Source organism: Pleuronectes platessa, chromosome 5 (assembly GCF_947347685.1).
Source record: "Pleuronectes platessa chromosome 5, fPlePla1.1, whole genome shotgun sequence".
In the NCBI taxonomy this organism is placed as follows: domain Eukaryota; kingdom Metazoa; phylum Chordata; class Actinopteri; order Pleuronectiformes; family Pleuronectidae; genus Pleuronectes; species Pleuronectes platessa.
In genome coordinates, this window is record NC_070630.1 from 13,062,588 (window position 1) to 13,090,391 (window position 27,804).

The window sequence follows — 27,804 nt, forward strand, 5'->3', positions numbered from 1 at the left end:
CTCAGTATACGAAGATAACAAATAAGAAGAAATAAACATGCAAATGTGTAATAACAGCATATGAAATGCCGTTGCAACATTCCATTCATTCCTCAAAATGTTAACATTGAATAATTATTATCCATCAGTCCGTCCCCTTCCTGTTTGATGGACAGAGCAGATGTGTGAAAACCTTGTGAGAAGAGTTAAATGCTCTCGAACAATCTGTCCATCTTCTGCTCTACAGTACCTTCAATATTGCTCCTGTACGTTGGCGGGAAACTGTAAAACGTTGAAGGCTGCTCTACATGGATTTATGTATGAACCGTGTAAAGCCCTTCAGGTTTCCAGTCAGCTGCATGCGATCGCTTGATATACACACCGGCCTGTCACTCGCCCAGCTCCTCCTTCTGGCTGATGAATCCGATGATAACACACAAAGTAGCTTGTAAGCAGAGGCAATTGGCCCAGCGTGTTTTTCTGAGTTGCTGCCTTATCATCTGGGACCCGTGAGAATGAGGGAAGGACATATTGCCCCATTTTGCCACTGAACAACTCACTGGTCTCATTGAGACTGATTGGGATCCACACGGAACGGTTCATTTCGCACAGGAGGGGAAGGGCACAGGGGATGATAGAGACGTGTATGTGTGTGTGTGGGTGTGTGTGTGTGTGTGTGTGTGTGTTGAGGAGGAGTACAAATGGGACAATATTTTCACAACAGAAAGAGGGTGTGAAGGAGAGAATTGGTGGAGCACAGAGATTTGATTTCACTTTGGAGATACCGAGTCCCTGGACCAAACTTCGGAAGCCACCAAGGAGCAATTTTCGGTGCCTATCACAGCTCATTCATCATGGTGTGATTGCCGTGTCGCCGTTATCTCGCTTGTGGGCGGCAGACGAGCCACAGCTGAAAGCCTTCCTAAGAAATCCTTACCTGCAGCACTGGCCTGAGAGGCAGTGTGTGTTTGAGTGTGTGTGTGTGTGTGTGTGTGTGCCTGCACAAGCACTTACAGTATTTATGGGCACTCTCTTAACCGGCATTTGTGTGTGTATGTTCAGTTTTTGTGTTTGTGTGCAGGCTGGACATGTCCAACTGGCTTTTACAGGGCAGTTTCATTACAGCTCCATGTGGACGTCACCTTCTCACTTCAATCTCTCCAGCTGCTCCACAATCTGAGTTCCTAATCACCGCTGTGGTTTGTTACAGGAACTTTTTAACTAGTAGCGAGAGGAGGTCTTTATAGCCCCAGTAGCTCCACTGATGTAATAGAAAAAGTCCACTCTCTGATGACTCAGTTGTGTTGTTCTAAAATATGTGCGGCTTCTGGAGAAACAGCAGCAGAGCAGGAAAGCAGTAGAAAGGGCAGTCTCTTGTCATTTCTGTATTTGCAGCTCTTTCTGATCTCTGCTTATTTGCATTGTAATTGTAGCTGCTGGATTCCCAGAGCCACGCGTGTCATCTTTTCAAGTGGACCAAGTGTGTTTCACTCGACAAAGGATCAAGCGACAGGCTTCCTATTACTTTTTCAGAAGGATTCAATTCATGAATCCGATCCAAGGTTAAACTGGAATCAACAAACAACAGTAAAAAAGAGCTTGAAATACAAGCAAGGATCCAAGCAACCCAGAGGCTGTAAAGCCAAGAGCATAACTGAACAAGCTTCAAACAGATGATGTAACCTGTGTCAGTTGGTTTATTTTGGCCTCGGATCCTCTCATACAGTGCACACTTGTTCCCAAATTAATCCCATTCACACAATTTAAATATTTGTATTCTACTTTGTCTCATTCCACATGTTTAGTTCTGGTTCTCCCCGTGGTGGAGTTGAAAGTATTAATCATCCTTGAAACTGTGACCTTCCACACAGACAGTCAGACCTCATAGTTTCAGCTGTACCTGTGTAGTTACCAGCAAGTCATGCAAAGCAGCTCTCTTTCTCTCACACGAGAACTTGTGTTTCCCTCTTTAGTCGGTGTCCTTGTCAATTGAATATCTGTTTCGCCTAAGAGCGACATCTGTGTGTGTGCGTACATGCACCACAGCTGCTCTAGATAATATGAATTCTGTAGGAAAGGCGGCAGAGAAAGTGAAAATTCTTGGATCCGCGCATTTATTCAAAGCCGCTCAAAAATGTAATGGGTTCTTTCCTGACCCACACCAGACGCATCCATCGAGTTTCATGGTAATCCTTCGAGTGGTTTATGCATAATCCTGCTAAGTCACAGACAGACAAACAAAATGAAAACAATCTCCGTGGCAGATGGAACAATGTGAACGTGTATTTCAATGCACTGTAAAAAGTAGCGGCCTTTGCGATTAAATAGTACAGAGCAGATAGATGAAAAATGTACAGTAACAAAGTAAATGTATTTGCAGAAAGTGACCACCAGCAACAACCACCACTTCCCTAAAGCCAAAGCCGTACACATTCCCAAAGATACACACAAAGAGCCTCCCAGTCCTTCCCTTCATGCACACAGAGGCAGCCCAAGTCACGCCGGTGAACAATTTCATCAACATTATCGTATTAATGAAAAAATATTTATACTAGTTATGGCTCAAGGCTAATGTCAGACATTTGAGTGAGTCTTTCTTCACTGATTGATGTAAATACATGTTTATTAAGCCACTAGCAAATCAATAAACAGCCTGGGGTGTTAATGTATCACTCGTTTAATTAGGCTCATAAGTAATACCCATGTGCTCGCAGATATTCAACACGGTGTCAGTCTTCGTTCCTGATAGAATTCCAACCGAGCAGAGCTTTACCTGTGGGGACATCTATCTTTGATGCCAGCTTTCTGCCCCTGTTGGGGAATCACGTCGTCTCAATATTTAAATCCCAACTCCTTTTCTTTTGTTAATGCCTCAAACCTGCTTTAAATCCCAACTGTAAGAACCATCTCCTGCCTTTGTCAGGCACCAGCCTCTCGATCGTTCACTCAGTTCTACCCTTGTGTCATATGAGTGCTCTGATAGCCACTCACATACATAATGGGAGAGATTCAACGGTGCACAGTGTGGACTGAAGCACTGAGGCATGTGCACATGATACACAAAGTACAAAAGACCGGTCCTTGTTTTTAAAAGTTTTTTGTGTACTTGTTTTGTCCCTGTTTTCAACTCATTTGTTTTTGAATATCCTGCTTTTATTTTTTTGTTACAGTGAAGCACAAAAGTGTTATTGAAAAAAATTAATAAGACCGAGCCTTTTTACTAAAGACCTAGTATCTCTGCGAATATTGTCAGAGTCTCCGTGGCTCCTCTTCAAACAGCACTACAGGGCCCTGTGAGAGAATTGTATCTCATTTCCCAGTTTGCCGCGCTCTGGAGAGCAACTTTTTAAGGATAAGAAACCAGTTGAGGAAAGTGAGGAGGGTTGTGTGAAGACATCTGCAACACCCTGAGGTTTTAAAAGGGGAAACTCCTCTGTGCTGTGTGTTTGAAGCTGGATTTGAACAATACCCATGAGTACAATGTGTGTGTGGGTGGGTGTGTGTGCATGTGTCTGTTAGTGTGTGTACACTACCTGCTCGTGCATATATAAGAGCGTGCTTCCTCCCTCCAAAGTTATCAGTCCACAACCAGACTCCTCTTGGCCTGGGAATAAGACGATGCTTTAAAAGTCTGCAGTTCTTTATAGCTTCAAACTCGTGGCTTTATTGCTGTTTTGCTGTGGTGTGCAAAAGATGGAAGATGGAATTTCACTGTGATTTTTGCCTTCATGGAAGACAGCACTTTTATAGACTTTTCTCACCTTTATATGTATTATTTTTTATATGATTTTGTTCTCAACTTTCGAAAAAGGCCTCTAGTTTCTTGTACCCATTTGGTGAAAGTTTTACGAGGAGAATAACTGCTGCAGAAATATCAACTTTTAATACCAGTCGTGTTTCCGTGTCATGCACTCCAGCAGCGGTCTGGTTAATAGACACTTTTGACCTGGACAATTTTATAGAACAACTCGACCTCACAGGGGGAGAGAAATTGAAACTCAGGAAAAAAACGACAAAGAGAAAGAAAAAACAGGGGATTGAAAAGGAAAACACCTTTTGGGCTTGATGCCACTCAAACAGTCCCTGGGTTATTTGATTGTTATTGGTCTTTTACTGGTGTGATTGATGTTTGCTGCTGCCGATTTTATTAGTCTGTTCTTAACCAGGTCAACACAGACAAGGGATGGGGGCAAGATTCCAAGGCAATATTTTCTAGCCTCACTTCAGGAGATTGAGCTTATAAGGACGGAGGCCATTTGTTGGAAATATAGAATGCTTTTGCTTTTCTCCACAAACATAAATCAACAAGAAGCTGGAGAGTAAATAGTGTTTTTTGCTTAATCAAGTGTTTTTGCTGGAAAGAAACATGCATTCTTTCAGGCACTTTTCTGGTCTGTGCATTGAGGGTGAGAAAAGCTGATATGAGGCTGTGTAGCAGGTTTGCGTTCCACTGTTTCTGCCTGTCACTCCATTCAATTGGCAATATGTAAAATGCAGCTCAAGCAAACCTTAACAACAGTGTTGAACATATCGGAAGGAGAGTGAAAAACTGTGAGGCTCTAGAAGTCTGTGCGCTGTGCTTTTACATATCGGCCTTGATGCTGTCTTAAGCTTAAACATGCATTAAATGTTACTTCTGGTCAGTTAAGTGACACGTGTGGCTGTTTCATGGAGGTAATGATGGACATATTTACAGGGTGGGAGTTACTAAGTGGCTTGAGGCCCGACTGACTCTGAGCCAAGTCACATTCTGTTTTCCCTTGTACTTTTTAAAATACCAAAGCTGACAATATTAAAGATGCATCATTAAAAAGCATGTGAAAACACACAAACCAAAAATATTTGTGTCCATTTGTCAGAATTTGCCAATTCCCCCAGCCTGTTTGTGGCCGGAAAGTCTTACCTACATGTAGACGGGCATTTGAAAAAGTTATCAAAAATGTTATATTTAAAAAAAATGAAATTATTTCTTAAGGAGTTGGGTGCTGTAAGTTTTATGGAGAGATTTCAGCGATTGCCCCAAAATGAAGAAATGTTTAAGTTCAAGTGACAACTAAGTAGTTACTGTTTTAAAACCTCAGTGGTGTTACATTAACAAACATTTTCATTTTGGACACGGTAATGTTGGCCCGCTGATGGGGTTCGGCTAATCTCAGTAGGATCAATTCATGGTCGCATGTGGTTTTTCAGTGGATTAGGGAATGATGATGACAAATTCCCATGTGCAGCTCACTTCCTCCAACGTGTCTGTATCTTGTGATCTGGTCTTTGTCGACAGGTTTTGCTTCTGTGCCGTCTGCTTAGTGGGACTCCTGTGTGAGCCTGGTTAGATGAATCCATACAGAGATTGTACAGACAGAGTCCATCAGTCGTTATTTTAATATCAGTCTTATCACAGCAGAGCAGGAGGCTTTTGCTTCACTTGTCAAGTGATGCCCCCCCCCCCCCCCCCCCCCCCCGCTTTTCACCGCAGCACGCAGCTACAGGTGAAACCCCACAGTTGCTATGACTACAGGGCAGGTCCCAGTAACAGCTGTGCCGCCTGACGTGCACCAAGTTCTCAAATGCTCCCAATTTGACTGTAACTATTATTTGTGTTGGCTTCTTCGGGAGGCAAGTCAATCAGCAGCTTTTCAGCAAAGCACAAATACATATTCTTACTGTGACCTTGGCAAAACGATTACACCTCCATACAAGTTCTCTAAACAAACAGCAGCACAACACCACTGCTCATGCTTCTACTCTCCTTAAGGAACAAACAGGGGCTTACACACATGAGACTGTGATGACTGGCACGGCCCGCTGAAGGCATTTATGTTAACACAAGTTGTTGACGGCCCCGAGCTCCACCAAACTCACAATTAAATACACAAGTATATCCATATCTTATTTGGGGCACAAGCACACAAACTTGTGTTGTCAAGAAACACTTAACGGAACTTCACTGTGCTATAAAAAAGTTAACTGAACTTTATTTCCCTTTGTTTAGTTTATTTTTGTAAAAAAAAGGAGCGGGTCAGCATGAGGAGACTCTCAGACTTGTTAATCATCGTTATCTGATTTCCCTGTTGCCAAAGTAAGTTACTTTGAGCTGGATTCACGAGCTGAGTGCAGGGATAGTGCATCAACAAAGTGGTACATAGCGCTGTGTGTTTTATGAGGTGGCGGAGCCCGAGCGCGCCGGGTTGACAGTTGCATTATTTGAAAAATGGCACAACGAGAGTGGCTCCAAAATATATCACTGCGGGTCTCTTTAAATCTTCCTGCAACATCAACTAAATGACCAAACAAGACATAAATAAACAGACAGCCGAACAGAGAATTGCTCCTCCAAAAGACAGGTTGTAAATAGGTGTGTGTGTGTGTGTTAGTGCATGTGCGTGTTGCTTTTGTTCCTTATCTACCTTTCTGCCGAACATAACAGATTAGCACATGTCTGACTGCTCCTGCTATAAGTGCCTGGCTCTGCTTCAAATTCACAAATCTCCGTTTTATTTTATCGAGGGCGTTAAAACCGATGTGAACTGTGACCTACAGAGGACGTATGGGATGACTCCACCATTCTATCTGGCTGTAAAAGCTCGGCCTAGGTGCTGTGGTTCAGTTGTAACTTTAAACTTTAAAGGGGAACCTCAGCGATGTCGGATGCTTCCACGAGATAGATTTTAGGAATCATCAATATCAAAGCCTCCAAGAACACAGTATCCTACGTTTCCCTTAGTGCATTTCAATTCCGATTTCCTTGTACAGTTCTTATGTGGTAAATGTCTTTCGATATCCATGTCGAGCCAAGGCTGACGATTTTTCAGTTTGGAAAACTCTCTCCACACAGACTTTTTTCATATTTCTGACTGGCTGACTAGAGCCCTGTGTGAGTATGATGTGTGCAGCCAGTGTAGTACCCCGCCAAAATACACTACAAAGCCCAGTATTGATCCAGTGTGATTTGCCGTATACCGTGGCTGTGCAACTCTTTGTCATTATCCTGTTTTTTCATTGTTTGTTTTTCAGGAAAATCCATACGTGATGCTGCGGCACAACCACCACGACCTGGAAGGAAACGACCGCTACGAAGGCTTCTGTGTGGACATGCTGAAGGAGCTGGCCGATATACTGAAGTTCAAGTACCGCATCCGTCTGGTCGGCGACAGACTGTACGGGGTTCCCGGGGCTAACGGAACGTGGACTGGCATGGTCGGGGAGCTCATCTCAAGGGTATATCAATATATACAGTACACATGCTGAGATTATGCGGAGCCTAGCAAGCCCCAGAACCTTGGTTATCTAATCATAGGCAAACCAATTCCCAGTGCACTTCCTAGAAGCACACACAAGCGAATCCATCAGCTTTTATACAGTTCGTAGCTCGCAGCTTTCTCTTCCACGTCATTCACTTTTTATATTTCCTTCAGCGGTGGCCTTTTCAGCTTAACCCCTCTATTTTCTCAAAAAGTCACGCCTCGTCCGTGGCTTGCTCCCTGTCAGCTCCTTTCTAAACTGACTTTAACAGACTTTCGCCCTGAATCAGTCCATGTTGTTGTTTATGATGTTAAATCTCTGAGTGAGGCCTTACACTCCTCAAGCACTGCTGTTTGTAGCTGTTAACATTAAGATAGGGTTATATAAGAGGAGCTGAGGGGAGACGAGAGGAAGTAGAAGAAGTGGGAGTGAAGAGAAGCGGGGAGGAACGCGGCGGCGAGGAAAAGCGAATGAAGCTGAATGGGATTGAGTCGATCCTAAGTGGTGATCTGTCTTAATTCCGTGGGCTAATGGAGGGCACAGTCATTAAATATGTAACGCAAAGATTGCCCGCTCTTGTTATTGTCACGGGCCTGCCACCGCCCTCGTCCCGCTGTCAGCTGCCTCCAGAGGGCTCACCTTCAGGAGATCTGTGGTCCAGGTCGACATGTGCTCCTGACAAGCAGTTGGAGCTGCGGAGTGGCAAGGTAGGGAGGGTGGGGGTGGGGGGGGGGGGGGGACAAAAAGTCAAGACGTGCTTGAGAGGGATTTGTCACGGGACGCGGGATGTCTGGAGGGGATGCTCCACGGTGGACGGAGACACTTGAGCTTGTTTGGTTAAAGGCTTAGAGAGGAATGGGGGACAGAAGGCAAAGTGAGAAGATTGTGGAGGAAAACAACGGGAGAGCTGCGGTCCGGAGTTTAATGGATAAGTTGAAAGGATATGAAATATACACTTTGAAGCAGCAAAGGACGACAGCCTGAGGTGATTCCGCACAACAGTTATCTGTGTCCCTGCCAGTGCCGTTCAGACTGGACGATATTTTCGGTGTGTGACGGTGATTAGTTTGACGGGTGTCAGACAGCATGAGCCGACAGTGAGTCAGGCCAGGAGGGTTCCAGACCATAGTCTAAGCGCAGTGTGCCCTGGTTCCTTTTATCCACAGCGCTGCAGTTAGAGAACAAAGGCATAGAGCATCTCCAAAGACTAAACTCTGGAAGTCAGACGCTACATCCTAGAGGGTCATGTTTAATTCATCCTGCACATTCACGCATTTTAGTTTGTCCTTTTTTCCCACCGGATTAGCATGATATGATTGAATGCCAGTGGAAGCAGGTGCGATGTAATATCGAACAGGCAGCATTACACAGTTTTGTGTTGTGCTTGTTTCTCTTTTTTTTTTTAAAGTTGCACTGGAAGGCATAACAGCGAGCAGGCGGAGGAATCCAGTAATCAATATTAATATTCTATCGTCACATAAATATTTCAGTGGCTGTTACGACTGTGTGTTCATTTTTCAAAGGATCAGTGACTTTCTCTTTTTCAAATTGCCTGAATAGTCGTTCCCCCGCACAGGGGCTGTGTTCCGGCGCTGGGGGCAGGCGATCAGACTTTCAAACGAGACAGAAAGGGGGGGGGAGCTGGGGACAGATGAGGATGGAGGGTCAAAGCCTGTGGGCTGGGGATAGGCTGGCATCAGACCTTCAGTGTAGGCTGTGGTGCGGTTAAAGCGGTTGAAATTGTATGTGTACTGGGCTAATTGAGGCACAGACAAAACAGGACAGTGGGTTTTCTGGGTTTTAGGTGAATCTCTAAATATTTAACAGTAGATTATGGAAAGTGGTACACATCACGACAAAATGGGTGTCGTAGGTGTCGTAGGTGTTTGTGCGATGCTCCCTTCCTCTTTGTCTCCCTTTCCTTGACACGGGAACAGTGTGTGTCTGTGGATGGGTGGTGCTGCAGCAGAGCTCCCCTCTCCTCACTCTCATCCTCCCGTTCCTCTCCCTCTCTCCAATCCTCTTAGTTCTCCTGCCGCAGACAAAGAGCGATGCGTTGCTGCTTTCGCTCTTTGCTCCTCAGGAGATGAAAAATCCTTTGCAGTTGCACTTTGCTGGCCTGTTTTATTAGAAGGGAGCCATCCGGCATTCAGCATGCATTGGCCAGTTCTACATGTGTGTGTGCGCGTGGGTTTCTAAGTGTGTGTTTTACCAGCAGCTGCTTTGTCAAGTGATTTGTCTTGACAGTGCTCCCTGGGCCAGCTACAATGGTTACCCCGAAGTCTCTTGTGCCCTACACACTCACACACGCACATATACACTCACGTACACACAGTGCGGATGCAGGATTATGCTCACAACAGATAGTGCTAATAGTGGGCACACAGACTGTTGGATACAAAAGGACATAATTTGAGAATTAGCAGCTTAGCACACTTCTTATGTCATGATCATCTTCTCTTCAAGCTCTCAAAATATTGGTTATGACATCAACTTGTGTTCGAGCGTGTGTGCATTGTGCCTTCTTGTGTGTTGTGTGTCTTTGGCTGTGTGCGCTCATATAACACGACACTGCTCTGTGTTTCAGAAAGCTGACCTGGCAGTGGCCGGCCTCACCATCACCGCAGAGCGTGAAAAGGTCATTGACTTTTCCAAGCCTTACATGACCCTTGGCATCAGCATCATGTATCGCGTCCACCTGGTGAGTTCCCTCCCCTCAGCCTCTGCCCGCCACCACCACACACACACACACACACTCACACAGAAACACACACTCTCACCCATCGAACTCTCTCTCTAGTACAGCTCGTGGACATACCACAGAAGACTTTAAGCCATGTCTAATGGCTGGAAAAGAACCGCTCTCCCTTTTGGTCTTTCCGGCCTCTTGACTCCATCTCTCTTACTTTGCCTAAATCCCTCAGCTCACTCTCCTCTTCTTCACCTCCCAGCTCCTCCGTTCCCCCATCACTTGTGTGTGTTTCCATGACTAAACCCCTTTCCTCTCCTCCAACCTTTAGCCTCTTTTCCGTGCTTCTTCTTAATCTTCCCCTCATCCTTCCCCTCTCGTCCCTGCAGTCACAGCGTTTTCACAGTGTCCAGTTATTTTTCCCCTCCCCTGTGTTTCTGCCCATTTCCTCCCTAGCCCCTTCCGCATCCTTCCAGAACCAGATGCCGTGTTTTGTTGTGAGACCATCCTGATGAATGAAGCGGTTTCACAGTTGCGCTCTGCTCGCCCTCTGATTAGGTCTGGCCTTCTTATTCTCGCGAGCAACACGGACCATGCTTCTCAGAGAGAGCGAGCCCGAGCAAGAAACAGTGAACCAGCAGCAGCGCAGGTGGAAATGAGCCAGTGTTTGCAGAGTCAGTGGCCCATTAATCATCAGTCCTTCCCCAAAACCCAAGGTGACACTGCAGGGTCCAGCGGGGCTCTGGCCACTGGTCCGCTCTGAGGTGCCATGCCACGTGCACTAGCTAAGATTAGTAAAGCATCCCAGAGGGGCATTTACTCACAGTCCTCCTTGTTCCCACATCCTCCTCTTGTAAACCTTCCTCCTTCTCACCTTCCCATAGTTTGATCGCAACACTAATAGTTGTAACAGTGAGGGAGTCAATTGAGCTGCAAGAGCTTGGGGAGAATCAATCGATGCTCACAGCGGGCGCGGTGTCAGAAGGGCTGCTGGGTAGCGTAACGCCTCTGAAGTGGGATTCCGGCAGGCGGGATGGCAGCATTAGGGGGTGATATGGAGCTGATGTCCCTCGGGGCTGACACACACACACACACACACAGACACACACACCGCTTATTTCACACAGACTTGATCCATTTGACGGTTGAAATTTCTGATGAAGAAATCAATAAGAGAGAAATAAAGAAAGGCATTATTATTAGAACGTACACTATGCAGAAGTATGTTCGTCTTTGAGCTTCTCTTTGTCTTGACTGAACTACTTTTTGATTATGAATGGTTTTCTGTCCTTCTGATTAACTCAGAAGTATTGATGTAATATAAGTAAAGCACTTTGCTTAAGTTCAACTCGAACTTTCACTTTTCGTCTGGATTAAAATTAAAAGATCATTGAAAAAAACACACATTTGTGCTTTTCTTTGATCAAAATTTGACTTAAAATGTATTAAAAATAAAAAGGTTAATGAAACATGAGTAAAATTTGTATTGGCTTTGTGTTTAAATACTAACACTGTGTCTGAAATCACTCACTGATTCACTCCTTCCAATACTCACTGTATAGAGTTCCATGTAGAGGACCATATCGGACACTAATCACTTTTCTCTGTGCCTTGAAGTACGTCCTTGTTGTACCTAAACTAAAAACGTTTCATACCAACGTAGGTCCAGGGCTGGTAAGTTGGGATTTTCCCCAAATGAAAATATAGAAAATATTTTGTCTGAGCTGTAAATTTCAGTTCTTTTTAATCAAGTATTTTCTGTTTGTTGCTGTTTCTATTGAATCACATCTGAGGCTTTTCATTCATACATGGTACAAGTTTGTTTTCACATCATAGTTCTCTCCTCTTGTCTGTTGGCCGTTTTTCTTTCAGTCGTACAGAACTTGTCATGATGCATTGTGGGATACGATGAGTCCACTACAGGGTGTCAAGTTTCTCACTAAACATTCAGACAGCACTGCAACATTTCTCACTTGTTTTCTTAAAAAAAAACATGGTGATTCTAATTATATAGTGGATTATAAAATAAGTTGTGAGGGATTTCGGACAGCGTATCAGAACAAATCTAAAAAACAGCTGACAAAATTAACTCAGTTATAAACGTGGTGGAAATTACCTGCAAATTAAATGTAAAATAAACGAAGAAAACCCAAGTGGAAGATTTAAACGTATTGTTAACAATGTACGAAACAAACCTTATCACCAATAACCAGAGGGAAAAGTGTCCCTGAAGGCAAAATTAACCTAATTTCATATAGTGATGGACAAAGAAACTAAATGTAACTGGCTCTCGGCCCAACAAGTAACAGATACGTCCATACAACCAAGTGGCAAGAAGCCATTAGCTGTCCTAGGGATAATGTTCACTAAACACAGGCACAGGAACACCGGGACATTGATTCTCTATGAAAATAAAAAAGATGTGGTTACTCCTAACATGACGTTGTCACATTCTTCCGCTCCATGAATCCTGAGAGGGAAATAAGCAAAGTGAGCAGAGGCACACAGCAGAAACAGAGTGAACAATTCATACTAGTTGTCTTTCATGAGTTGGCAGAAGTGTGTCGAGCTTTTGAAAAGATAGAGAGAAAAGAGAAAGGGACACGATGAGCGAGGAAGTGAAAACAGGTGTCCCCTGTCTCTCTCTGTCGCTCCGTCTCTCATTTCTTCATCCTCGCTTTCATTTTCCAGTGCCTCTTGGCATTTGCTCTGATCTGACTCAGAGCGGTCCCTTAGCATGGCTCCACAATTCGATATTTGAATTTCTGTGACTGCACTTGTTTAGTTCTAATCCACTGACTATTGATCTGAGGCACAGAGATTTCTACATGGGGGTTTTGTTGCACATTTCAAACTTTAAATGAAAATTTCTGTCAGATCAATAAGAATGGCAAACCCAATCAAATAAAGACGCCCGTTGAGTATTAATTACCTTCAGACCAAGGGCTATGTAATCTCCATTTCGCTGTATTGTTGCCCTGTCTGTGTTTCTATGTCTCTCACTCACACATGCACACACACACGCACACACAGACACACACACACTGAGACTCTGTTTTGTGTTTTTGTACTGTCTTTGTCATTGTTTTCTATTTATCAACACTGTGACATGTATTCACATTATGAGCCAAACTAAATGCACAATATTCCTCTCAACAACAACATAATGGCAAAACTCTTTGTATGAAATATTAATTGTGTATCTCTGAATATCAGTTCCTTTGAGCCCGACTCAGAGGAAAGATGGCACAACTAAATAAATGAATTTCCTTTAATAAACAGCAAACAGAAGTAAGAAGACCTGCACTCAGGAAGAAAATACTGTCACTTGACACAATCAGGTTTTCTATGGGGTGTCCAGAATAGTGGCAAATCAAATCACTTAATTACAGGGGATCTGATTCCCTGAAGGAAACAGCGTTTTTCTTGTCACCTGATTCTCTCTGTCATGTCTGAGGCACCAGGTGGGAATAAAAAGACAGACACCAACCCTCAGACAGCTCCCAGCGTGTCTGCAGAAGACAAGCGGCTGCCTGTACCTCTCCAGCAGTCTCGCCTGAGTCTTTGTGTGTCTGCTTGAGGGAGTTGTAGTTATGTGCTGCATGCAGTTACATCGTCGTGTAATTTAGATGGTAGGTCTTTGTGTTCTTTGACATGCAGGTTGGTTTGATTTGCTTTTACGCACAAATCAAAGGGCGCACCTTGACGTCAGCAGCTGGTTAGATATGTGTCAGAGCTGGCTTGAATTGGGCATCAGAGTAATATGAACTCAGACATAACCGAGAGCGACTGTCGACCTCTTCTCATGAAGGCCTTCCCTCCCTTTAGATTCATCATCTGTTCAACAAAACAGCTGTAACCAAGGATCTGAGTTTATTCAATCATTCAAACGTTACATTTTGAGGTGTGTGCGACAAAGTGTAGTGTGTTTTTGTGAGTGTGAGTGTGTGTACAACAGGAAGAGAGAGTGGTGCTTAATTAGACAAAAGGAGTTAATTAGGGGGTGTGTGGAAGCTGTGCTACGTTCTGCAGCTGCCCCGAGGGTAGAGCTTGACACACAGAGCTTCATTGAGTCTCTCGCCACACACCACCTCAGAGAGAATTACATAGTCAAAAACACATGCTCAAGCACTTTATTAGGAAACTACATAGAGTGCATACCTCAGCCAATTAAAACCCAACAGTCTCCTTATGAAACCAGAGTTATATTCATTGAATCTGGTTGTTTATCAGAATCAGAATCAGAATTATTTTTATTGCCATGTACAACAATATATACAGTAAGAGAGTTTTGTGCGGTACTAAGGTGCATAGATTGGTGATAATGCCAATAATATAGAGATATAAATTATGTGCGAGGCGGGGGGGGTCAGCAGAGTCAGTGTGATACAGAGTCAGTGTGATGCAGGGGGCTTGTTTGTGAGCCCCACTGCCATGGGGAAAAAACTGTTCAGGTGACCTGAGGTTTTAGTCCTGGAGCTACAACCAAAATGTACACACTCATACAGATCAGGACCCTAACATGCCTGATTCTTCTGTGAGAAACTCAGCAAAGATGTTGAAAAACACCCTATCTCACAATGTTAAAGAAAGAGGAAAAATATTCCAGGATCTCCCTTGATCTGGATCCGTACCAATTTGTAATGTGTTTCTCCTTGACTCATGCCCCACCCCTCCACAACATTTTATAGGAATCTGTTAAATAGTGCAAAATCCTGATAAATAACAAACGCAGATGAAAGCATCCTGGGTCGGGCCTCTCTGTGCTCCCTCGTCACAGCCTCAGCTCCTTGCCACATTGATTCCACATGAAGTTAAAAGATTCTGGCCCATGTTGACGTGACTGCATCACATCATTAGTGCCGATTTGTCAGCTGCCCATTCGTGCCGCCGATCTGGGGTTCTGCCCAGGGGCGGACTGGGGGAAAAAAGTGGCCCGGGAGTTTCTGTCAGACCGGCCCACTCAATACACGGCGCGCGGCCCACTAAGTAGCCGTGTTGCCCACTCAATGGATCGCGCGTATCGAACAGTCAGTGGCCTTCTGGGAAAAATACCCATACACTTAACATTATTTTGGATGATTACAAAGAAATTACATCATATATGTATGTTTGTTTTTTAATAACATTTGGATCCACCAATTTGCCTGGATGGACACATGGAATAAAATGATTATTGGCTATTGTAACACTCCAAGGTAGGTATAGTTTGCTAGATGAATATGCTTAACTCTTTGCTAGTATCAGATGGTTATACAAGTATAACTACCAAGCCTTAAGGAATGAATGTCAGCAGAGAAAGACCACACAATAAAGAAACTGGAATCAGTGGGTAGAATTTGTATGAACAATATATTAGAAATGAATAGAACAGAACATACGATGGGGTGTGAACATCAGTGGTATCAGTAGTGTTGCATGCTGGGTGTGTGATTGTTTGTGTGTGTAGGGGTGCTGAAGGTGCATAACAAAACAGTAAGTTACATAACAGAACCTAAACTAGCAGCCCAGGTTCTTTAAGGTCATAAATAAATAAATATATATATATGGTTATAAATAAATATATATATATATATATATATAGATATAAAAAACAATATCAGTATACTCCATACTATAACAGTTTTATTATAAGCCCACTACATGAGTAGTTTTTGCAGCAGCTCACTCTTTTCTGCAACACCGTCAATGATTTTCTCACTGTCCAGCATCTGCAAAACATCTGTTTGAGTAGCCATCAACATAAAAGCCTCCAGGTGCTGTTGAGAGAGTGAGCTCCTGAGCCTGTTTTTTATGTATTTCAGGGTTGAAAAGCTTCGCTCACATGCTACCTGTGTGACAGAGAGGGTAAGCAGGAACCTGTATGCAAGGCCTATGATGTGGTATGCATCTGTCAGGAGGTTGTACTGCTTCAGAACTCGGTAGCAACAGATTGGACAGTCCTTGCAAGATGAGCACTTTTTGTACACTATCTCTGCCTCATCTTCAGCATCCTCTGGCCCGGGTTCTGTTGTCTTTGTTGTGTATTCATCAAATACTGATGACTTCAGCCTATCCCATTGTCGTGCCAGACTTTTGAGTTCGCTCTGTAACTCTGCCTCTGTTGCTCTGTCATCAAATGGCAGCAAACATTTGCTTAGCTCTTGAAGTGCTGCCTCTGGGAAACTTTCGCCGTAGGATATAACCTGGCTGAAGTTTTTTGGGTCCAGAAGTGCCAGATCAGCATACAAAGTGCCATTCTTGAGGAAACGTTGGTGCATGCTTCCTGCGACTGTGTCCATTATTCGATTGTGAACCTCAATCTTGTATGATGCTTCGGCATCTGTCACAGCCTCATCTCGGGACCTCTCTCCAGGCATCGATTTTTTCCTTCTTCCCCGTTTCTGTGGCAGAGTGGTCTCCACCTCCAGCTCAGTCTCCTCACTCTCCTCCCCAATTTTATAGTTGGCCCACTGGATGAATTTGTCGGCTGCTGTCTTGATGCTCTGAAAATCTCTGGTCATTTCTTTCAGCTCTGCTTCTGCAGTCGCAACCATCCGATGAGCTGTCAGGATGTCCATTCCACTGGTTTGAAGATATTTTGAAACTGGTGAAGTGACCTGGAAAATTCGCAGGAAGATCTGAGCTGTTAGTATAGTTTCATACTTTAGAAGCTGGCCGATGTATCCCTGGGCATTTACTCTCGCCGTGGCATTGATGGTCTCTCCATCTTGAATGGCTGAGAGGGTGTGAAGGACATCAAAATACAGGGCCCCGTCTGGCTTTCCAAAAGAGCCAAACACCTTCGTCAGAGCAGCATCTTTGGACCACCAGCGCGTTTCTCCTATAGAGGTGAGACGTCTGCGTCTTGGGTCTTTGCTCTCCTTTTCCCAGATGTTCATCCTCTGGTAGGACTCTCTGAAGAAGACAGCGATGTGGTTCATAAGAGAAAAAAGAGAGCCACTTGCCAGCACACACTGTGTTGTGTCTGTCAGCACAAGATTTAATATGTGTGAATAGCACCACACATGGATTTGTGTTGGGCACTTTTCAGAGAGCAATGCAGAGAAGCCTTTATATTGGCCTTGCATATTGGAGGCCCCATCGGTGGAATTCCCAATACACTGCTTCACATCCAGATCCATGGCCACCAGCACGCCATTCACAAGTTGGGCAAAGTACTGCCCAGTGGAAGCCTCACATCTGGTCACAGCAACTAGTCGCTCATGAACAGTGTCTGTCACATACCGTATGACAACAGAGCACTGATCATGGGCTGTGATGTCCTGTGTGGTGTCGATCTGGACCGAGTACATTCCAGATTTCCGGACTTCAGCAGCGATGGCACTTTTCATGAGGCGTTGAATGGTGGTGATGATGTAGTCGATGGTCGTTTTGGATAGGAGAGTGACAAGGGCACCTCTACCTTTTGTTGAACCAGACTGGTGAATCTGCTTGCTCTTTTCGATGCAGAGAGTGAGGTGTTCCTTGAGACAAACATCATATTTTCCCAGTAAAACTGTTATTTCCAAAAAGTTACCATGGTCAATAGTGTCGTCATCCAGTGTGTATGCTGCCTCTTTCTGCCTGCCTCTGTAGCTCAAACCTCTTTTGCCGATGAGCTTTATTACATCTATAATGCGCTCCAACACTTGTCGCCTTCTGCGGACTTGCTCTCTGTGAAGTGACATCTGAGGTCCCATGAGAAGGTCCTGGATCGTGCTTCTTGAAGATCTGAGAAAATATGCCTCAGCGCAACCTCTGTGTAGTTGGCTCTTCTCATGCTCTTCAACTCTCTGGTGTATGTGTGTGAGGTTGGACATGCCAGTGATGAACGTGCTGCTTTCTGTGTGATTAGCAAAGGCGAGACAAAGGGAACAGAAGAGGGCTTCTTTTTCTTGACTGTATGAAAGCCATTTTCTGTTTGTGCCGTCTTTACAAAAAAAAGCTCTCTGCACTACAGCCTTGTCTGCCTTCTGCTGTGGGTGAAAACGGAAGAAGTGGTCAAATGTGTCTGACTTCGGCCTGGTGAAATAATCAAAATCTTTGCCTTCACTTTCTGTGTCTTCTTGCCCTTGATCATCCCTGTCATCTTGGCCTCGACTTTCTCTATCATCATGGCTGCTATCCCTGTCCTCTTGGCCTTGACTTTCTCTGTCATCCTGGCTGCTATCCCTATCCTCTTGGCCTTGACTTTCTCTGTCATCCTGGCTGATATCCCTATCACTGTCATCTTCAGCCTACGTGAGTGGTAAATAAGGTTTATCATGTTAGTATGTTAAACCATTGACACAACACTATCAGCAAACTACACTTAATAAACATTACATTTAAGTGTACTAAGAATACTTTTTTATAATTAAGTTTCCACTATTGGTTAGTACACTCAATGTGTATTAGATAAATATACTTGAAATGAGTCAAACTATTAAAATATTTAAACACAATTAATCGCAATTTTTGAATGTCCCTATTATTGTAATGCTCTTATCAACATGGAAAAGTGGATTGGCTTGCTTTATGCAAATGTTTTATTTTATTGAAAAACAACATTGCCAAACAGGGCGCTACAAAATATAATTATAAAGTGCACATTTCACAAAGACTCAGCCTATAGTGCAGTCAAACCATGGCTTAATAATTCATTTTTTCAAGTTTGCTGTGAACATCGCCAGGCCTCTTATTTAAGAAACAATGAACCTTAACAGTTAGGTTACCAATAGAAAGTAGACAAGCCTGTTGACCAAAAGGAACGTTAATCTCGCGAGAAAAACATTGACGTCGTTAAAATGGGTTTGCAGCGTCGTTAATAACTCGTTAATCTGACTTTATCTTAATACATCTGCTCAATTGAAATACACTATTTTTGTACTTGGTATATTAAAGTGTTACTTACGGTGTACGTTGTACCCTGGCTCTTATCTTGGCTCTCATGCCCCTGGCTGCTGCTTCCAGCAGCTGAATCATCAATCTAGATAACATATTAACATTTTGTTTAATATGTTGTGAAATGCATGCTATACTTGGCCAAGTCAACGCCTCTACATAACATATTAACAATCTAGATAACATATAAACATTATTTATAATTTTAGATTTTAGCATAACAAACTAGCTGGTTAACTTATTTGTCACAGGTTAATAGAAATTATAAGATTGTCCTATTTACAACTACCACCATGGATAGCTTGCTCATCAATTGTAAGCCAGTGACTACGGCTAACATGTTAAAATAGATAATCTAGATGTTGACAACAACACCAGCTTGCTTATTTTACCAGATCATAACGGTCTATGGGGTTAGGGTTATCTTACCTTTTCACTGTCACCAGTCGGTGGTTTTCCAAAGAAATTTGATATTTTTAAATGTTTTGAGGCACCTTTCTCCAGACATTTTTTCTTTTTATCTCTTAGCTTTTCAGCTCCACCTTTTCGTTTTGGTGCCGACGGCATGCTCTCGCACTCTCCAAAACAACGAAGGCAACGAAGAGCTGGGCCTCATGGGTTGTGCGCATGCGTATAACTGGGTGCCGCGTTGCGTGTATGTATGCAAATCCAAATTCTCTACACTTCGGCTGTGTAAGAACCAATTTAGAGGTGTTTATTAATAAGGTGGAGATCTTTTCTTACTTTGGACTTCCGAAGTCTGTAAAACACATATTAAAAGACACTTAAAAAAAAATCGAAAAATAGTCACCATGAGTGTGAAGACCGATTGCGAGTAGCAGTATAAAAGCAGTCAGTGCGAATAGATAGGTATAGCTCTTGGAGAAAATTACGCTTGTGCCGCTGTTTCAACCATTGTAGGGCTGATGCGATGATGGGCGTGGGCCGGTACATCATAGTGATGGGCCGTTGGATTTATATTTTCGGCCATCGGCCCACCGGGGATGTCCCCGGTATTCCCGATGGCCAGTCCGCCCCTGGTTCTGCCACATCCCATAGGTGTCCAATTGAATTCACATCTGCTCACTGAAGAACGCTGAATTCATTATGGTACCAGTTTGAGTTGCTTTTTGATTGCTAGCCATTAGAACATGGTAAATTGTGGCCATTAAGGACGCATGTGATCAGCAACAATACAGAAACACTCGAGCCAGTCCATCTGGCACCAACAATCATACCACTGTCAAAATCACTTAGATCCCATATTTTCCCCATTCCTATGTTTGATGGACATTAACTGAAGCCCCTGACCTGTATCTGCAGGATTTTATGCACTGCACCGCTGCCACACGATGCACCGTGCATGAATAAGCAGGCGTGTAGTTGAACCCGAAAAAGTACTCTTCACACGCATGCATTTACACATGCACGGTAACGCACAGCTGGGTGCAAAACTGACAGAGAGAAGCGGCGTGTCGTCGTGAATATGAACCTGTGACCTCCACCAAATCAACTGCTCTCTGCATATTGTCCCCGCGGCCGCCTCAACAAACCATCTCTGACAAATCCTCCGACACAATTAGAAAGGCACCAGGCAAAAAGATGGAAGGAGGGAAGGAGGGGGAGACGCCGCGGCTAGAGAGGAAGAAAGCCCGCGTAGACGAGACGGCGAGAGGAGCAGGTAGAAAGAGAAGCAGAGGAGGTGGAGAGAAGATGGAGAAATGGGAGCAGAGAAGCGAGCAGGAGAGAGTGAGGGGTTGAAATGACAGTGGAGAGTCTCCTTCAGTGAGTTGGTATTCAGGCAGGCAGCCTCAGGGGGCAGCAGCGTGGTGTGAATACCAAGAGGGTGGATGACTAGGTGGAATCCTTGACTGGATAACCTCACCAGCTCCTTCAGTCCCACTCCTGGCATGCAGGCAATCCCTCTGAGAAACACACTGGGGGGGGGGGAAGAAGGGGAATGAGTGAAGTTCAGTGGGTAACGAACAAGAGCAGCGCACGGTAAAATGAGTGATCTCTTCATCTGTATGTTAAGAGGACAAGGGGACATGGACGTTACCATTACAGGCAGCATTTCCTAAGTATTCCATTTGTGGAGATGTACTCATAAAAAGAGGCCATAAAGGATGTTTTACCCTCTGTGCCGCGTCTGCGTCTCTTCGGTCTTTTGATTTGCCTCACGTCCTCTTATCATCTTAACATGACGATAAACCTCTGCAAAACGATCCCCCTGCTGCTAATAAAAATAATTTAAACACAGCAGCGAAATGTTTACGCGTGACGAGTGAGGGCAACCTGTGGCTGTAATGTGTGTGTACTCAATAGAGTCATGTTTGGTGCTCGTTCCGCCTGGAAATCCGTTTATAGGAGCAGATTTATATTTGATATCTAACTCATGCACCAAGGCAACTGTTAAAGTCAGCACTGCTGTTTGGGATGCTCGTTATGTTTTGGGAGTTTTCTGACTTCTCCCAGTAAACAGCCGTTCTCCCACTCAACAGGAAATACCAGGCTAGCCATGGTTGCTGCCTTTCCCACCAGCCAGTGGTCGACGACCTGCCCACTCTGTGTTCAGCCCTGGTGCTTCCTGGGCACTGGGCTGCCCAAGCACGTACTGTATCTGCCCTGCCATAGATGACTGACAGCCTAAACAGCCTCTGACCCGCTTTGAAGCCAACACACACAAACACACAGCTACTGACAGCCTGTCTTACAGACTTACTTTCCAAAATGTCGAGCGCACAGGCCACCTATTTGAGTTCTCTGTCCAAACAGTAATCCCAGGCCGTAGGGATGGACTAGTAGGTACTTAAGGTGTCTTTAAAATCTTCAATCTCAAGTCAGTCTGTCTCGGACAACGTATTAATTTCTAAATGCACTTAATATTTGTGGATGAAAGTTTTTTTTATAACTGTGCTAATGTCAGTGACAGTGAGCCCTCAATCACAGAGATTAAGCAGAGGTAAGTCCCTGTGAAGGACAAATGCACTGTCTCATAATAACATCAAAGAAAACAGGAGTCAGTCTACCGGTTCTTCCTCTGCCTCCGCAACAAGCTGTAAACCCAACATTGGCACGTCCCCCTTATGAAGCTGTTTCGGCTAATGTGTTAATAAAGTGTTGGCTGCTGTGTTCACACGTCCAACAGACAAGGAGCATCATTAACATTCATTTGGATCCATGTTCATTCAGGAATCTGACAAATGTAAATTCAAAATGATCTGTCCCTTTGGCGTTAGTTTTGGTCTCATGTGTTTATTTAGCTGCTTAACAGTAAAGTTGTTGCAGTAAAATTAGGATTTCATTAGCATAGTAGTTTCTATTATATTACATTGGCAGACTTCATAGTAAGCAATATCACGCTCTTTGTTCTTTCTGGGACTCGGTTTACAAGACCTTAAATGTTTCAGGGGGGAAAAATCCCGACACAGTTTGGAAATATTGCTCTCAGACTTCAAATGCATTTTGTAATGTTCTCATGTATCCTATTAGAATCTCATTAGCACGTGAGTGTGTCTGCTGGAGCCTCGCTACGGATAATTTCAACTCCTTAAAAACATAACTTTGACTCCGAGTCTTAAAACACACACACACCAGAGTCAAGCTTTCCGCAGCAGCACAACTACGACAGTTTCCTGCTGTGTCTTCTGGTCTCCGTCTCTGTCCCACCTTTTTCTCTGAGTCTTTTCCTGATGAGCTCCTCCTGCACCTCCTCATCCCCACCATCTGTTAGGGCAGGGTCTCTGCAGCTCTCTTCATCTTAATAATAGCACCTTGGAGGGAGCTAAGGATGTGGACAAGTGGGTCGAGCAGTTAGCAAAACGCTGGTTCAGCATGCACCAAACTGGACCAGCAAGGAGGACGACTCATGTCAGCACATACTGCTGTTAGCCCAGTAATGCCAGTGCCAACTGGAAGCAGCTCTGGCAGCGGTTGTCACTTTGCATCAATACTTCACCTCGGAGACGGCCATTGTGTGTTTCACCACTCCACTGTTCTATTTCCAGACAGCAATCATCATCACCATCATAAGCATCGCACTCAGAAGACTGACCGACAGGCGGCAGGTCTGGCATGCTGAGTTGAATCAAGCTGGAATTTATACAGAATACAGAACAAATGTAAACTCCCCCCGCTTTCTGCACCCCCTGCTTTCTGCACCCCCTCCTGTTTTACTCTGTCGGGCTAATATTCAAGTGATTACACGTACATGAATGAGTTTTCATCCCAGCGCAGGTCTAAATGGGGCTTCGTTTATCATCAACAAATGCCCACCGAAATAATTTCACCGTCTTGCTGCAAAATACATTTCCGAGGGCCTCCGAAATGTATTACTGCAGTGTCTTGGCATGCGTGATGTCCCCCAGGAGCCCCTGATGAAGTATTTTTGCATAAAAGCAATTTAAGCTTGTTCAGGTGGGCTCCATCGCGCTGCCTGTTGATGCAGGAATGGAACACACAGAAGTTCCACGTCAGTCGGCGCGTTCGTCTCAGAACACCACTCGGACAGTTGGTAGTTTGATCACCTCCACCGCTTAACTGTCCCGCCGGCTCCGACAAACCACCTCAGCTCCATCGTCATTCACAGATGGTGAATGAGCATCTGTGTGTAAATGGCTTAGATTCTCCTGCTGATCTACGGTCAGCCCGACTATAGGCGAAACAGGCAGTGAGAAATAGGAGCAGGCACAAACACACACAGACACACATCAATAAGCACACACACACACACACACACACACACACACACCCACACTAAGTCTGATACTTGGCACAGCTTTGCCAGTAATTGGTTTCATTTAGAGGACAATAGCTGCTGGTGCTGAATAATGAAACATTAGGAATTAGCCCCCTATATTCCCATTGGTCTACTTGCTGCAAACCTTATTTTAGCCATTTTATCTCCTCGACCACTGGTTACTTGTACAAACCAATACATTACAGACCGTAGCTGCCGCGGCACAGCTTGCCTGGCTATTAATCCCGCTCCCTTTCTTTCCCTGCGAGCTGGGACACTGCGCTCCCAGTCATACAAGAAGTCAATTATAGGTCACAGAAATGAATTCATGTTTAATGTAGCTGTAATGTCTTAGTTGATCATTTGACCTTTCTCTCAGCTGCACGCAACCTTGCACAGAACATAAATGGTGGCGTTTGTCTTTTATCTTTGTGCAGGATTTTGTCCTCTAATTGTTCTTCGTGATTGGTCAGAATTCTATCAATATCGTGATGTAATTTCATGTACATGCACACGGTAGACCAATTAAAATGAAATGCTGGCTGGTTAAATCAGTTTTTTTTTCAGTGCCAGAATTAGGGATATAAATGATCTGTGATGTTGCATCAATGCAGAGGCCTGTTTCACTCTGTTGACGGTTCATGAGAGACTGGGTTTGTGCTTTCATGTGATGTCGGAATCTTTATAATTATAGCGCTATCAGTTCAGGAGCGGAAAATCTATCTCTGCTTATCGCATCAAAATCCCTTTATTTACCATCCCAGTCACCTTTTTCCTCTTCCCCAAATTACACAGGCAGAAGTGGGTGTGTGCTATCACACACCAAATTGGGCCTGAGGCAAAGGAATCAACACTGAAATTCCTAATGAACCCTGACACTGTGTATGGAGGTGACGTTTTAACGAGCAAATTAGTGGATAGCAAGTGTTTAACCTTTCACCTCCTCGCTTGACAGAAGCCCTTCTTGTTTTGACCAGTGTGATTTCCACATGCTGGATCAAAGGGTTACTTGTCCTGAGCAGGATCTAATGATTTTGACTCTGGACCCCCGTGTGTCTTTTATGTTTCAGGGCCGTAGGCCGGGCTACTTCTCCTTCCTGGATCCCTTCTCCCCTGGAGTCTGGCTCTTCATGCTCCTGGCCTACTTGGCTGTCAGCTGTGTCCTCTTTCTGGTGGCAAGGTAAAGATCTCACTAATAACATGTAGCCCACTCAGTACATATGACAGAGAGTAGAAGGAAAGAGAAGCGGAGAAAAAAGGCAAAGACGTAGAGAGCAAAAAAAAACACAATAAAGGTTTGTTTCGGGGAAACGTGGAGGAGAAAACAGGGTTTGGTGTTTTCTCGCTTCTTCTCTTCTGTTGATCTTCCACATCCCAGTGAAGGAGATGTTCTCCCAATTGTGGGTCTTCAGCATCACACTGACACCCGCTGGACACACGGGGAACTCTTCAAAACTCAATTGTGTAAACACTTGAAACATCATTAAATTAGACTGTATCTCATTGAGAAACTTGTGTAGCACTTCTGAAATCAATCAGTCAGTTCCCATGTTGCCTTTCTTCTTTCTGGTTGTATAAACTGACACATGAACAACATCTTTTGTTCAGGTCCCCCCCCCCCACCATTGCAGAGGAAGTAAATATTTTCCTGGGAAACACAAAGAAGGGATAACGTTAAACATTAGGAGTTACCCACTTGGTTTAGGATTAGATCTTTTCGAAGCCACTGTGATCAGGAATAATAATAACAGTCATCAAATACTCTTTCAGGCATGCGAGTGTTGTTTAAGAGTTTGCACACTGTTCTTTCCATCGAGCTCATGACAGAGGCGTCACAGCACCATTTGAACATGCCAGCCTCACCCCCATTGTTAAAGTAGGAGGCAGGTTTGTTCTTCTCCAGAGAGTCGAGGTGAGCTATGTGCTCAGTTGATAGTTGGAGTTGTTCAGCTCCATGTCTTTCTCTCCTGTTCTTTCGTCATGCCGCCCTCTCTCTCTCTCTCTGCCTCTGTCTCTTGAGTTTTGCTCTCATCAGAATACATAACCAGCTTTCGCTGTCGTCTCACCGCATCGTCTTTGTTCCCCCCAGATTGACGCCGTATGAGTGGTATAACCCCCATCCCTGCCTGAAAGGTCGCTGTAACCTGCTGATCAATCAGTACTCCCTTGGCAACAGTTTCTGGTTCCCAGTTGGCGGCTTCATGCAGCAAGGATCCACCATCGCTCCCAGAGCTCTGTCCACACGATGTGTCAGCGGAGTGTGGTCAGTACGAGCTACAGGGACACACAAACATGAGTGTATTTTCAGGTTTTCCTCAAATCCCCACATGAATACCCCCCCATCACTTTGTGTTCTATTGTGCTCATGAAATGCATTTCCGGGACATCAGGGTTTGAAATGATGCAGTGACGGCAGATTTGCATGTACATGTGAGATATTGTCTTCGCAGCTCAAACTTTCCTTTCACACAAACTGAGCGTTATCATCTCATCACACACACACCCACCCCTTCCTCCATCCACTTCCTTATCCACTGAAAACCCTGCAGTGTCTTCTCCTCCCAGGTGCGCCGTTATTTTAATCCTCCCGACACTTTCACCCAGACGATCTGTCTTCATACGCTGCCCTTTCCATTTACATACTTTTATGGGTGAATACACGTGTTCTTGTCCTCCACAGGTGGGCCTTCACATTAATCATAATCTCATCCTACACCGCCAACCTCGCTGCCTTCCTAACAGTCCAGAGGATGGAGGTGCCGATAGAGTCGGTGGACGACCTGGCAGATCAGACGGCGATAGAGTACGGCACCATGCACGGAGGATCCACAATGACCTTCTTCCAGGTCAGATGTAACACACATCCTTGCATATGATGGATTGTTTATAGTGTTCCCAGCCGCAAACACAGAGTGACCCCGGAGCCCTCTGTGATCAATGGGCCATCGATAGTGTTATTCTCCTCATCACCACCCTGTCCTTCCTGTCGGCCTCCTCTAACCAGATGTTGTATCTGTTTCCTGTCTGCTTTTCACCACAACCATTCAATATCCTCTCCTCAGGGAGACGGGGCTCTGTCCAGGTCTCTGAGTGTGAGACACACCCCTGTTTCATATTCGCCAGGTTCGACCCCAGATAGAGAGACAGGATAAAAAAGTGCCAGAAACAGAAAAAGAGTGTGTTACAGGGGAGAGACAGTTAAGGATGATATTGAGGGGGGAATGAGAGACATTAGCCTTGTCTTTTTTACCCCTTTTAAAACCGACTGGACCTTGAATAACTCCGGGAAGACGGACCAAGAGAAAGTAGAGGACAGCTGGAGATGTTAAATGAAAATTCTGTTCCGGACTCTGATAATACTCATCGGAAATAAGGCGATCTAAAAAAAAAAAAAATCGAATTTAACAGCTGCACCGCATTCAGAGAATCAGAGAGTTGGAGTATATTTGTCAAGGTAATGAAAAACAGAAATAAATGAAAAACCAACTCTGCCAACGTTGAAAATATGAACAATAGACTTATTTTTACTGTGTGTTTTTTGGTCTCTAACATCTGACTGTTTCTCATATCTTCACTGCGACGGCTCTGCAGAACTCTCGCTACCAGACCTACCAGCGCATGTGGAACTTCATGCACTCGAAGCAGCCCAGTGTGTTTGTGAAGAGCACGGAGGAGGGGATAGCCCGCGTCCTCAAGTCCAACTATGCCTACCTGCTGGAGAGCACCATGAACGAGTACTACCGCCAGAGGAACTGCAACCTGACTCAGATTGGAGGACTGCTGGACACGAAGGGCTACGGCATCGGCATGCCGCTGGGTGAGTGGAGGAGAAGAGGGAAGACGATTAAAAGTCAGGGAAGGCTGTTCGGTAGAATTGAACACTTTACTCACGAATGCTGGGAGCCTAATGGATGTCAGTGGCTAATACAGAAGACAGTAAGAGAACAGTGTGTGTGTGTGCGTGTGGGGGGGGGGGGGGGGGGGGGGGGGGGGGGGGGGGTATAAAGGAAGTTCAGTGTAAAATGAAGGCAGCAGAGGACAAAAGCTGTTGCTTAAATGCACTCTATAATTCATGTTGTAGAGGAGCAGGGGCATTAGTCAGAGGATCCACCATAAATGTCACATTGGAGAGTTAAATTGAAAAGTAAAGCCTCAGCAAATCCGAACCATTAGCTGCTATCGTGAGGGAAAATGATGCAAAAAGTGAGAAACTAAAAGAGACCTACTGCCAGACTTGAGTGGAGCGGCTTCCAGCGGGGGGGAAGCGAGGGGGAGAGAAAGGGAATTTGAAATA

General features: G+C 44.6%; 1 protein-coding gene across 1 annotated transcript in view; it reads left to right on the forward strand.

Moving 5' to 3' along the window:
• Positions 1 to 27,804, forward strand: part of grik4 (glutamate receptor, ionotropic, kainate 4) — a 153,389-nt gene that overhangs the window by 119,164 nt on the left and 6,421 nt on the right. Inside the window, exons 13-19 of the mRNA XM_053423578.1 lie at positions 1,909 to 1,936; positions 6,991 to 7,194; positions 9,806 to 9,919; positions 24,581 to 24,690; positions 25,600 to 25,773; positions 26,191 to 26,356; positions 27,102 to 27,327. Coding sequence (XP_053279553.1) covers positions 1,909 to 1,936; positions 6,991 to 7,194; positions 9,806 to 9,919; positions 24,581 to 24,690; positions 25,600 to 25,773; positions 26,191 to 26,356; positions 27,102 to 27,327 — 1,022 coding nt within the window. The remainder of the gene's footprint in view (positions 1 to 1,908; positions 1,937 to 6,990; positions 7,195 to 9,805; positions 9,920 to 24,580; positions 24,691 to 25,599; positions 25,774 to 26,190; positions 26,357 to 27,101; positions 27,328 to 27,804) is intronic.